Raw genomic sequence first — 13,226 nt, 5'->3', positions numbered from 1 at the left:
TTACAGTGACACCGTATGAATGTCGTAATACTGTAAGCTGTACACAACCGAGACAGAGTCACTAGTTGAAACGCGGCATGCCGCTTGGTTGCGTTGGGTATGGAAGGACTGTGCAAACAGGGCTTGAACGTCATTCGTGACACAAATAATTTAAAATCACGTCATCATAATCACCAAGTTCCTTGGCAATGTAGAAATTAACAGTGCAATAAAAAAGTCAGCTGAAGTTCCTAAAAGAATAAGTTTCAACTCCGACACCGCTGGTTAAGAGGGATGCTTCACATCCTAGAAAGGTCAAGTAACACAAACACCATTTCTTTCTGAAATACACGACATAAAACAACCTTGAAATGCATACAGTAACGATATACCAAATTGAAACTTTATAGTTTCTAGTTGATCACAAGAGTGTTTCTTTTTAAAATAAATTAATTTTGTTTGATTATAATTAATCACAAAGTATTCTTTTACTACTCACAAGAGCTCAAACAGTGAGCAAGCTAAACACCTTCATCATTCATTAGTCAGTTCAGAAGGCAGCTTAAATTTGCACAAAGATTAATAGTAACTATGTCAAAAATGTGGAGTACGTACGTGCGATCAACAATAGTTAAAACGCTTACTCCAAATGACTTAACACGTTTTACATGCATAAAATTCATAGTAAAAACTGATTTCAAACCCCAACAATTTTGGTGAATACAGGTGCGCTAGCACTTCAGATAGAAGCCTCGATCTGAGTTAACTTAAAACAAAACTATACAGATGCAAGATGAATAACAGATGCACCGGCGCCCAGGCAACCGTTAGAATTAATGCATTTCATACCCAAGTAATTTCAATGAACACACTTGAAATAAAGGCTTCGGCCTGAATTACTTTAATTCAATACTATAGAGACATAAGCTAAATAACAAACGCACAGTCTCTCAGCCAAACATGAGAACGAATGTTTTGAATTAAATAAGGAGTCATAAAAGAATAAAAGAAAATTGTATACATGGAAGAATCCTGGAGATACTAGATAGAATATATAATGGTAAGACAGAGATTTAGGAAACAGGTTTTAAATTGTAAGACATTTCCAGGGGCAGATGTGGACTCTGACCACAATCTATTGGTTATGAACTGTAGATTAAAACTGAAGAAACTGCACAAAGGTGGCAATTTAAAGAGATGGGACCTGGATAAACTGACTAAACCAGAGGTTGTACAGAGTGTCAGGGAGAGCATAAGGGAACAGTTGACACGAATGGGGGAAAGAAATACAGTAGAAGAAGAATGGATAGCTCTGAGGGATGAAGTAGTGAAGGCAGCAGAGAATCAAGTAGGTAAAAAGACGAGGGCTAGTAGAAATCCTTGGGTAACAGAAGAAATATTGAATTTATTTGATGAAAGGAGAAAATATAAAAACGCAGTAAATGAAGCAGGCAAAAAGGAATACCAAACGTCTCAAAAATGAGATTGACAGGAAGTGCAAAATGGCTAAGCAGGGATGGCTAGAGGACAAATGTAAGGATGTAGAGGCTTATCTCACTAGGGATAAGATAGATACTGCCTACAGGAAAATTTAAGAGACCTTTGGAGAAAGGAGAACCGCTTGCATGAATATCAATAGCTCAGATGGAAACCCAGTTCTAAGCAAAGAAGGGAAAGCAGAAAGGTGGAAGGAGTATATAGAGGGTCTATACAATGGCGATGTACTTGAGGACAATATTATGGAAATGGAAGAGAATGTAGATGAAGCTGAAATGGGAGATACGATACTGCGTGAAGAGTTTGACAGAGCACTGAAAGACCTGAGTCGAAACAAGGCCCCGGGAGTAGACAACATTCCATTGGAACTACTGACAGCCTTGGGAGAGCCAGTCCTGACAAAACTCTACCATCTGGTGAGCAAGATGTATGAGACAGGCGAAATACTCTCAGTCTTCAAGAAGAATATAATAATTCCAATCCCAAAGAAAGCAGTTGTTGACAGATGTGAAAATTACCGAATGATCAGTTTAATAAGCCACAGCTGCAAAATACTAACATGAATTCTTTACAGATGAATGGAAAAGCTAGTAGAAGCCGACCTCAGGGTTGATCAGTTTAGATTCCGTAGAAATATTGGAACACATGAGGCAATACTGACCCTACGACTTATCTTAGAAGCTAGATTAAGGAAAGGCAAACCTACATTTCTAGCATTTGTAGACTTAGAGAAAGCTTTTGACAATGTTGACTGGAATACTCTCTTTCAAATTCTGAAGGTGGCAGGGGTAGAATACAGAGAGCGAAAGGCTATTTATAATTTGTACAGAAATCAGATGGCAGTTATAAGAGTCGAGGGGCATGAAAGGGAAGCAGCGGTTGGGAAGGGAGTGAGACAGGGTTGTAGCCTGTTATTTAATCTGTATATTGAGCAAGCAGTTATGGAAACAAAAGAAAAATTCGGAGTAGGTATTAAAGTCCATGGAGAAGAAATAAAAACATTGAGGTTCGCCGATGACATTGTAATTCTGTCAGAGACAGCAAAGGACTTGGAAGAGCAGTTGAACGGAATGGACAGTGTCTTGAAAGGAGGATATAAGATGAACATCAACAAAAGCAAAACGAGGATAATGGAATGCAGTCGAATTAAGTCGGGTGATGCTGAGGGAATTAGATTAGAAAATGAGACACTTAAAGTAGTAAACGAGTTTTGCTATTTGGAGAGCAAAATAACTGATGATGGTCGAAGTAGAAAGGATATAAAATGTAGACTGGCAATGGCAACGAAAGCGTTTCTGTAGAAGAGAAATTTGTTAACATCGAGTATAGATTTAAGTGTCAGGAAGTCGTTTCTGAAAGTATTTGTATGAAGTGTAGCCATGTATGGAAGTGAAACATGGACGATAAATAGTTTGGACAAGAAGAGAATAGAAACTTTCGAAATGTGGTGATACAGAAGAATGCTGAAGAGTAGATGGGTAGATCACATAACTAATGAGGAGGTATTGAACAGAATTTGGGAGAAGAGGAGTTTGTGGCACAACTTGACAAGAAGATGGGACCGGTGGGTAGGACATGTTCTTAGGCATAAGGGGATCACAAATTTAGCATTGGAGGGCAGCGTGGAGGGTAAAAATCGTAGAGGGAGACCAGGAGAAGAACACACTAAGCAGATTCAGAAGGATGTAGGTTGCAGTAAGTACTGGGAGATGAAGAAGCTTGCACATGATACGGTAGCATCAAACCAGTCTCAGGACTGAAGAGAACAACAACAACAACAACAAGGTGTGAAGTTCCTTAAGAAGGTCATTAAACCCAAACAACTTGCGTGACAAGGCAGTAACAAAAAGCGGGATGTACCCACCCGCTTCATAGTATTAAGAAAACACTGCGCCTACGGTAGTTTAAGTTACTGCGGAGGCGGATTTTTGACATATTAATTTATCACAGTTGCTGAAAGGGCTGCAACATGTTAAAAATTCTTATATATTGCTCAAACTGACACATTATTTCTCTTATGTCTTTCGCTGTCATTGATAAAAGCGTGCATCTCTTGTAATGCTAAATTAGTGGAACCTATATGCTGGAGTCACTTTATTGCCTACAGGTTTCTTCCGGAGGCGTGCAAGGAGCGTCACCCTTTCGCATACCTGCCGTTTGGCGGTGGACCCCGTTCCTGCATCGGCAGCAAGTATGCGCAGATGCAGATGCGAGCTGTGCTGTCAAAGGTGCTGCCTGCCTTCAGAGTCACCACGACTGCTACCCGCGAAGACCTTGAGGATCTCAAGATGGGCATGGTCATCACGCCCAGGAAGGGCTTCAACCTCCGCTACGAGCCCAGGGGCTGAACACGCTGCGATAGGAGGACGTAAACCAGTTAATAGTGTTCGGCGAAAACCGTTACCAGGAACAGGCTGAATTCCTCTTGGTGACTAACGTTTCGTATAATCGTGGTGTCGCCAAAATTTCGGTTAACAGTATTAATGCAACTCGTATTCCAGACGATATCAATGGAGGAGTCACATATACATAACCTGCTTAGACATAAATCGAGCTGACGTCCGGAATAGTTTTCACCACAGTACCCTTCATTCGCTATAAGGTGCTGCAGTGCTAAGGGTGAAGTGAACACACTTACGATCTCAGACTAACGTTGTAAAATGCGAAATCCTGATACAGAAGCCATTGACGTACAACGTAACTGTAATGCAGGTTTCCAGAAATAAATGTAACCAGTCTCTTTTTGCCATGCTTCAGTTTTTTATTTACCATGAGCAATTTCACATCGCCTTCCAATGAAAAAATGTGTACCATCTGATGATGAGTCGTTAGGTGCTACGACACCATTTGTGATAAATAGGACTTGGAGCATCACAAAAGGCGATTGACTGCAGTTATTTCAGGAGACCTTCATCCATCAAAATGACAGTATTCCACAACCATAGTGGATAAAAGTTTAAATTGTAACGTTGTTTCGTACATTACCGTAACGCGAGTGGCACCATGAGGGTGCGAAACAGGAGCTACTATAGTCGCAAAGTGTAGTACGTATATCATAGAATATAGCACTTGTAAATAATTTAATAAGTGTTAAGGATTACATTGTTTTCATTTTTATATTCACAGCCTTTCTCTACTCTTGTATTTCTGACACTTAGGCCACTTTATTTTTAACTTCTTCATCCAGTCTGATGTACATTGTTACCAAGCGAATCAAACTAATTGTTTGTTGGTTAGGTATGTAAAAAAGTTATATTATTTATTTATGTATATAGATAGGATATTTTGACCAATGCATTTGTGTCTGTAGCAAAGTAAAACATTATATTTTGAATATTTCATGTAAAAATATAAACGCATTTTACCTTTATTTTTCCATGTTTATCTTACTACATCGGATGGTCTGAATTTCTTTTGTTTCAGTCTCCTTATTGTATTATACAACTGTTGCGAAATCGAACACGACCACCTCAACAGATCAACTCTGAGAACATGAAGAAATTGGGCACTGTTATTTTAGCACACATTTGATGACATGGCCGCGTAGACAAGGAGCCCCCCCCCCCCCCATTTGAGAAGCTGCTGTTGATGTAATCACGTCATTGTGGCCATTTAGTATTCGAATAGGCCTTTTCTAATGATCAATTAACAGTTTTGTATAATAGCACAACATGTTTGAGGTGTATATTTCTATCTTTACATTCAGTTGCTGCTAGATTCATTCAGCGAGCAAAGAGACCTCGTCGGCATAAGGTATAGCCTGCAGTGAAACCTTTTACGTCTGTAGTAGTCTCCGCTTTATGCCTCTATCAGTAGTTAGTAAGTAAGGAACGACCCGCAGTAAAATCTAAGGAAGGTATAAGAAAGCACCGTCTGAAAAGAGCAGAGCTCTAAAACACCCCGGACAGCTCTCACGATTAGAGAACCAAAACAAAATAAACGTCATTTCATCTAAGCATTTGCCAACGGAAGACTTGCAAGTAGTAGCCGCCAGGTTGATGGAGTATCCATCGATTTTTGTTTTCGGAAGCCGGACCCTCTCTCACTGATGTCGCACATAACTCGTTCTAACAAAACATCATGTGGCTAGCGGCTGGACTCAGTGAAAAATAACGCTGAAGTGTTGCCATTCTCTCTTCCCTCATATTGGCGGCTGCCATACAAACTATTTTCCTTGGAAGTAACAACTATTAGCCTGTTTTTGCTAACACAGAGAAACCGTGTGATGTTCCTTATAGCCAGTGCAGCCTTGGGTAGTTCCTTATTAGGTCCTTGGGCATTGTTCTATTTTCATCAAGTACCTTACGTCTGTCTATATGTTTCACCGAACTACTGTTTAGATGCATCCTGTCTGAATATATACAGCGGCAAAGTTCTGTCTCTCAACTGTCAGTTGCATCTCTCTCACACAACTAAGGCCAGGTGTTATCTTCTCCGACAGTCCAAATGTCATTCCTTTGAAGAGATCGTTGCAGTATTTCGAGTCACAAGGGCAAGACCACGAAGAATTCCAAGAGAGAGCAAGAACGGACCAAAACTCTTGTTCCTAGTTTCGATAAATCACTCGACATTCACAGACGTGTTAGATGGCATCAGAAATATTCCTGGTACAACTGTTGGTAGTTAATATCTGCAGGGCTGAAGCCTGTAATGTTGCCCACTATTAGTTTATAATGACGATAGTAACCTATCATCCATAGTCAAGGGTCCTTTACGAGTGTTAATAGTTCGTTGATCTTTTTCACTAGCATGCATCGACGGGATTCCAGTTGCAATTCAGGGTCGGAGGGCGTACCATTGTGGTTGCAAGTTCTCCTGTGACAAACTGGTATTGATTGATTTTATTCGTACTTATTAGTCTGATAAACTTCATGAACTGTGAAGAGGGATACTGTTCTAAGGTTTAGTTATTGTCTCAGTCCATCAGCATCATTTTAGTCACAAACCAAAACCGTTTTCCATACCTAAGGGATCTGAAGTCAAGTTTCTAAGCCGCCATAGATACACGCCCACAACAGCTCTACAAGGTTCCGTGCCAATCCAGATCGTCTATATGTGCATACCTTACTGTTCAAAATGTAGACTCTGTTCACAATGAGAGCATTATGTTAATTACAAGCTCTTTATAACCCCTAAACTCGCCTACGTGAAATTTTAAGCTGTCAGTTGACACAAGCACTTTCTCGGTGGGCATCATGTACACAGGCTGTCCCATTTATCTTAAAGACCCCAAATAACTTTTTGCCTAGAAACGAAATGAAAAATGTATCATTCTGATGTTGTTTAATTGCCATGGAAGTTTAGCCAGAGTGGTTGCGTTTTTTGTAATTTTGCTTGTTACGAAAATATGAGCAGCAGTATATCTTTTTTAAATATCGCCCTGCATCTTTTATTCAATAATACACTTTCGCTCCGTAGAGCTCCTCAGAAACGTGTCACAGAGTACCATTCACGTAAACACTGCGTTATTAAATACATAACACGTAACTGGCTTTGACTCTCCTGTATTAGCACACAGTGAGGGTACCTGGTGAATCGTAAACTTTTGTTCTTACTGGAACTGACAGTAAATAAATGGAAAAACAAGGAAAACGCACGTTTCTCGTAGAATCAGACGTCTTCAATAGAATGTTTTTGTCAGTATAATTCACTCCAAAGAAAAGAAGTTAGGAACGCAACCTACCTGTGAAGAGTTTAAACTAGCAGAATAGTAAACGCAGTTAACATTTTCTTCCTTACAATTCAGGTACATGTGTATTTATTCATAATGCTGTTGTACTTAGTGACTGTTCCTTTATATGCTGCAGAATAGTAACTGCTACCAGTCACAACAGAAGATGATTTTATTCAACACACTCCCGATTTTCATTCACTTATATGTTTTCATATTCAGTGATGGAGACACTGTCTAAATAAAAAAACAGATAATGTGATGATGACTTAATAGACACAACCGAAGTAATTGAAAGTGGCAAATTTACATGTCCTGAAGAAATTAGAGTACTTACTTGTTGATGAAGTATCCATATCGTGGATGCATACTCCAGCAACAGGTAATTACTACAATATTTTTCAACACATGTCAATTAGCCACTTCCAATTGTTTCGGTTATGTCGGTTTAGTTATAATTACATTACCTGTTCTTTTTTTTTAAATTAAAGAGTGATCTCCAACGTAAGTCATAATTACATTGTTTGTTTATTTTTTTCAATTAAAGACTGATCTCCAACGTGTAAATTAATATCAACTACCTAAAGATGGACACAAGCCCGAAACTGGTCGTGTGTTATATAAATTCACATTCTGTTGTGTCTCACTGCGGTTATTATTCTACACGCTATACGGGTGCATGTAGTACAGCACAGTAGTGCCTTTAAACGATACGTTGTATACAGTAAAGACAGTCGTTGATTTTAAAAAACTGCTTCATAAATACTTTTCTATTAATGTCTTTGAAAATATAGGTAATGCTACTGAGGCAGACGAACACTAAATACAGTTCTGAAGTCACCGCGATTTATGGTGATAACCTGGACGTTACAAAAGGCGGGACCTGGTCTTAATATGGCGCGTGATGGCAGCGCATGCTCTGTACGATGCTCCCATGCTGAGTAAGGAGTTTTTGCTTTAGGGCGTTCGATTCCCTGATGCTTGTGGAATTGCTGCAATACGTCTTCCCAACGAATCTCGCTCGTGCTCGACGGGATTTGAGTCGGGGGAACAGATAAGGCCACGCCATTCGCTGAATATACTCTCGTTCCGAGAGCTCCTCCACACTTCAACCATAATTTCCTTTCCAGAACCACTCGCAAAAAGTGAGGGGAAAACGACTGGCTGTGTAACTCCTTACGAGCCCTAATTTTTCTTATATTCCAGAATGAAATTTTCACCCTGCAGCGGAGTTTGTGCTGATATGAAACATCCTGGTTGATTAAAACTTTGTACCGGACCGAGACTCGAACTCGGGAGCTTTGCCTTTCGCGAGAAAGTGCTCTACCAACTGAGCTACCCAAGCACGACTCACGCCCCGTCCTCAGAGCTTTACTTCCGCCAGTACCTCGTCTCCTACCTTCCAAACTTCACAGAAGCTGTACTGCATACCTAGCAGAACTAGCACTTCAGGAAGAAAGGATATTGCGGAGACATGACTTAGCCACAGCCTAGGGGATGTTTCCAGAATGAAATTTTCACTCTGCAGCCGAGTGTGCGCTGATATGAAACTTCATGGCAGATTAAAACTGTGTGCCGGACCGAGATTCGAACTCGCAACCTTTGCCTTTCGTGGGCAAGCGCTCTACCAACGGGTATGTAGGAGAGCTTCTGCGAAGTTTGGGAGGTACGAGACGAGGTACAGGCGGAATTAAAGCTTTGAAGACGGGGGCGTGAGCTTCCCGGCCGATGCATCATTTGCCGGCACGGTAGCTCAGCGTGTTCGCTCAGAGGGCTAGCTGCCCTCTGTAATAAAAGTAACTGAGTTAATGGATCAACAACGAACTGAGACGGGCGTCTTTCGACGTCCACCCAGAGCAAATACAACGAACGAAAACGAACAAAATTAGATTAAAAAAAAATTGTAGAGCACTTGCCCGCGAAAGGCAAAGGTCGCGAGTTCGTGTCTCGGTCCGGCACACAGTTTTAATTTGCCAGGAAGTTTTTTCTTGTCTTATCTTAATGGCCGTACTACAAATGTACGTTGGTGGCAGTAGAATCGTTCTGCAGTCAGTTTCAAATGCCGGTTCTCTCATTTTCTCAGTAGTGTTGCTCGAAGAAAGTATCGCCTTCCTTCCATGGATTCCATTTGAGTTTAAAAAGCATATCCGTGACAATTGCGTGTTGATCGAACCTGCCGGTAACAAGTCTAATATCCCGGATCTAAACAGTTTCAACGTCTTTCTCTGGTCCAACTTGATGGGGACCCCAAGCATTCGAGCAGTACTCAAGAATGGGTCGCACTGGTGTTATACACGCGGTCTCCTTCACATATGATCAGCACTGTCCCAAAACTCTCCCAATAAACCGAAGTCGATCATTCGCCTTTCCTACTACAATCCTTATATCCTCGTTACATTCCATAAGACTTCCCGTGATTTTTCCGGTCCGTTCTGTTTCCCTTATTATATACAGAAGTCACCTGCGTTTTTTTCCAGTCGCTTGGGACATTGTGCTGGGCGAGAGATTCACGATAAATGAAAGCTAAGGAATGGGCTAATGCCGTAGAGCACTCTTTGTAAAACCGAAGTGTAATTCCATGTAGACCCGGCAACTTATTTGTTTTAAACTCTTTCAGTTGCTTCTCTACGCCGGGCTCACCCATCACTACGTCCTCCATACGCGAATCCTTGCAATTGTCAAAGGATGGTATGTTTGTACGATGCTCCTACGTTAACCATTTCTTAAATGCGATATGTAATTCTTGAGCTTTCATTTTGCTATCTTCTTCTGCTGCGCCTGACTGGTCAACGAGTGACTGGTAATAAACCTTCGACGCGCTTAACGATCTTACCTAGGACTTGAATTTTCTCGGGTTCCGGGCCGGATCTTTTGCTAAGGTATGACGTTGGTAGTTATTGTACCCTTTTCGCATCGATCTTTATACTGATGCACGAATATTACTAACTTCTGACCATCGTCATTTGCGTGTTGTCTTTTCAACGGAGAACGAAAAAGTCTTCACGTTGTCAGCATTTTCCGAATTTTTTGTTAAATCTTGGTGGACCTTTTCCGTTCTTAATCCACGTATTTGGCACATACCTCTCCAGGTGCGACTTATAGTCCGTTTAGACTTCCCCATAATTTCTACATGTCCTACATACTGCAACTAAGCTATGTCCATTCATTGTCTAAGTGGGATGCTAAGCCGGCCAGTGTTACCGAGCGGTTCTAGGCGCTTCAGTCTGGAACCGCGTGACCGCTACGGTCGCAGGTTCGAATCCTGCCTCGGCCATGGATGTGTGTGATGTCCTTAGGTTAGTTAGGTTTAAGTAGTTCTAAGTTCTAGGGGACTGATGACCTCAGATGTTAAGTCCCATAGTGCTCAGAGCCATTTGAACCATTTTGGGATGCTAAAAAGTGCTTATCTGCTCTTTCTGGCAAAAACACTCTCCTAGTTTCTTGATCCGTTTGTACACTTACGTAAGCATCGTCGCTGTGATGATGTCGTGATCACTATTCCCTGTCTCTATACTGGCACCGTCTATAAGCTCGAGCCTGTTTGTAGCAAAAATATCTAAAAGGTATTTCCGTTGCGTGCGGGTTGTATAACTATCTGTTCAACATGCAAGGTGTACAACTTCGCCTCCGCCGTTTTTTCTCCAACATTTGAGGCATTAATGAAACAAATTGGTTACACATGCATCATGAATCCTGCGTCGAAAAAGTTGTTCATCTTTTGAAGCGATTCACGAATCGATCCAATTTGTGACTTCTTCATGAGATCGGAAGTGTTGGTCAGCCAGGCCATGCGCCATTAATGTAAACAGGTGATAGTCAGAGGGAGCAATGTCTCGAGAATACGGCCAGTGGGGTAGGACTTCGCATTTTAACGATTCCAAGTACGTTTTTACCTCTTTTGCAACGTGGGGTCGAGTGTTGTCGTGCTGCAAAATCACTTTATCGTGCCTCTCGCTGTATTGCGGCCGTTTGTCTTTTAACGCTCTGCTCAAACGCATTAACTGCGTTCGATAACGAGCACCTGTGATTGTTTCACTTGGTTTTAACACCTCACAGTACACGACGCCGAGATGGTCCCAACAAATGCACAGCATGATCTTGGAGCTGTGAATATTCAGTTGGTCCATCGACGTGGAAGGATGGCCGGGATATACCCATGATTTTTTGCGTTTAGGGTTATCATAATGAATCCATTTTTTGTCCCCCGTCACAATGCGATGCAGAAATCCCTTCCGTTTTTATCTCTGGAGCAACTGTTCACAAACACACAAACGCCGTTCAACGTCTCTTGGTTTCAGCTCACACGGGACCCAAGTTCCTTCTTTCTGAATCCTGCCCATAGCCTGGAGACGATTTGAAATGGCTTGCTGTGTCACTCCCACTAATCGTGCCAATTCTTCTTGAGTTCGACGCGAGTCTTCACTCAGTAATGTCTCAAATTCTGCACCTTCGAAAACATTCTCTCCTCCACCACTGTGCCAGTCTACGACGTTAAAATCACTGTTCTTGAAGCGTTGAAACCACTCACGACACGTCCTTTCACTAATAGCGTCCTTAACATACGTACTTGAGAGCATTCGATGAGACTCAGCCGCTGTTTTCTTCATATAGAAACAAAACAGTAACACCTACCAGAATTAGGCTCATAAACTGGCATTTTCAATCAAGAACAACTTTATGATGCAGACACAAATCCACTAATGTTTGAATGGGGTTATGTCGACCGAGGTCCAAGCTATCTGCCTGACGTCTGCGATCTGTTTCTTTCGACTGCTACACTGCTGGCCACCGTAAATGCAACACCAAGAAAGACAAGAGGTAGCACAACAAGATTTATTTTGTAGATAACATGTTGACCAAGTATCAAATGATTACGTTTACAAACGTCTGTGACATGTGGTTCCAGCCAGAATCAGTAGCCAGAGTAGCCGCCATTGTTGGAGATCACCGCTGCCACACGTCTCGGCATTGAGTCAAAGAGACGTTGGATGTGTTCCTGGGGTACAGCAGCCCAAGCAGCTTCCACACGTTGCCAAAGATCATCTGGTGTGGCAGCTGGGGATGTAATCTGGGTCACTCGTTGAGCAACCATGGACCACATGTTTTCTATCGGCGAAAGATCCGGAGATCGAGCCGGCCAGGGAGGCAATTCAGTCTGGTTATTGACGAAGAACCCTTGGACAATGCGTGCCACGTGTGGTCGCGCATTATCCTGTTGAAATATGGCTGTGGCCGAGCCCTGAAGGTAAGGAAGGACAACTGGCTCCAGCACCTCGGATATGTAGCGCCGGCTATTTAAAGTACCGGCAATGCGTACTAGAGGCGTGCGAGAGTAATATCCAATACCGCCCCATACCATAATACCCGGTGCAAGACCAGTGTGGCGGTGCATAATGCAACTGTCCAGCATCCTCTCTCCACGGTGTCTCCACACTCGAATCCGACCATCGTGGTGCTGCAGACAGAAGCGTGCCTCGTCAGTAAAGAAAACATCATTCCATTCTGCCGTCCACATCCGTCTGTCATCACACCATTGGCGACGGAGACTTCTGTGGTTCTGCGTCAATGGTAGACGAAGCAATGGACGTCTTGCGGACAGACCACTCTACTGTAAACGGCGTCGAATGGTACCCGCAGACACTGGATGATGCGTTACAGACGCAATGTGCTGTGCTATGGTTCAGGATGTCACTGAGCGATCCGTCACTGCCATGCGCACAATTTGCCTATCAGCACGTGCAGTGGTGCACCGAGGTGAATGCGATCCACCACGTCGGTCCGTCGTACCCTCCTGCATCGAACGGTCACATATCCGCATTACAGTTGTTTGGTTTCGTCCAACACGACTAGCGATTTCTCTGTATGATAATCCACAATCTCGGTAAGCCACTATCCTTCCTCTGTCGAACTCGGATACTTGATCAAACGATGTTCGCTGTTGTCTACGAGGCATAACTGATCGTCTTGTGAAACAACCATAAGGTAAACACACGTGCCGAATGTACACTCGTCGAAATCGCCCAGTCTTAAATGGCGCTATGAGGTGGCGCCACAGGCGGGCGTGATGTGCGTCTGCGCT

At 42.4% G+C, this 13,226-nt stretch overlaps 1 protein-coding gene across 1 annotated transcript in view; it reads left to right on the top strand.

Annotated features, from left to right (window-relative positions):
• The window catches only part of LOC126263328 (cytochrome P450 4C1-like), a 120,617-nt gene extending 115,812 nt beyond the window's left edge, over nucleotides 1–4,805 (top strand). The window contains exon 8 of the mRNA XM_049960418.1: nucleotides 3,584–4,805. Coding sequence (XP_049816375.1) covers nucleotides 3,584–3,824 — 241 coding nt within the window. The 3' untranslated portion in view covers nucleotides 3,825–4,805. The remainder of the gene's footprint in view (nucleotides 1–3,583) is intronic.
• Nucleotides 4,806–13,226: the final 8,421 nt, after the last annotated feature.

Source organism: Schistocerca nitens, chromosome 6, assembly GCF_023898315.1.
Source record: "Schistocerca nitens isolate TAMUIC-IGC-003100 chromosome 6, iqSchNite1.1, whole genome shotgun sequence".
In the NCBI taxonomy this organism is placed as follows: domain Eukaryota; kingdom Metazoa; phylum Arthropoda; class Insecta; order Orthoptera; family Acrididae; genus Schistocerca; species Schistocerca nitens.
Note: the sequence above shows the minus strand (reverse complement) of the source record. Positions and strands in the feature narration are given on the sequence as shown.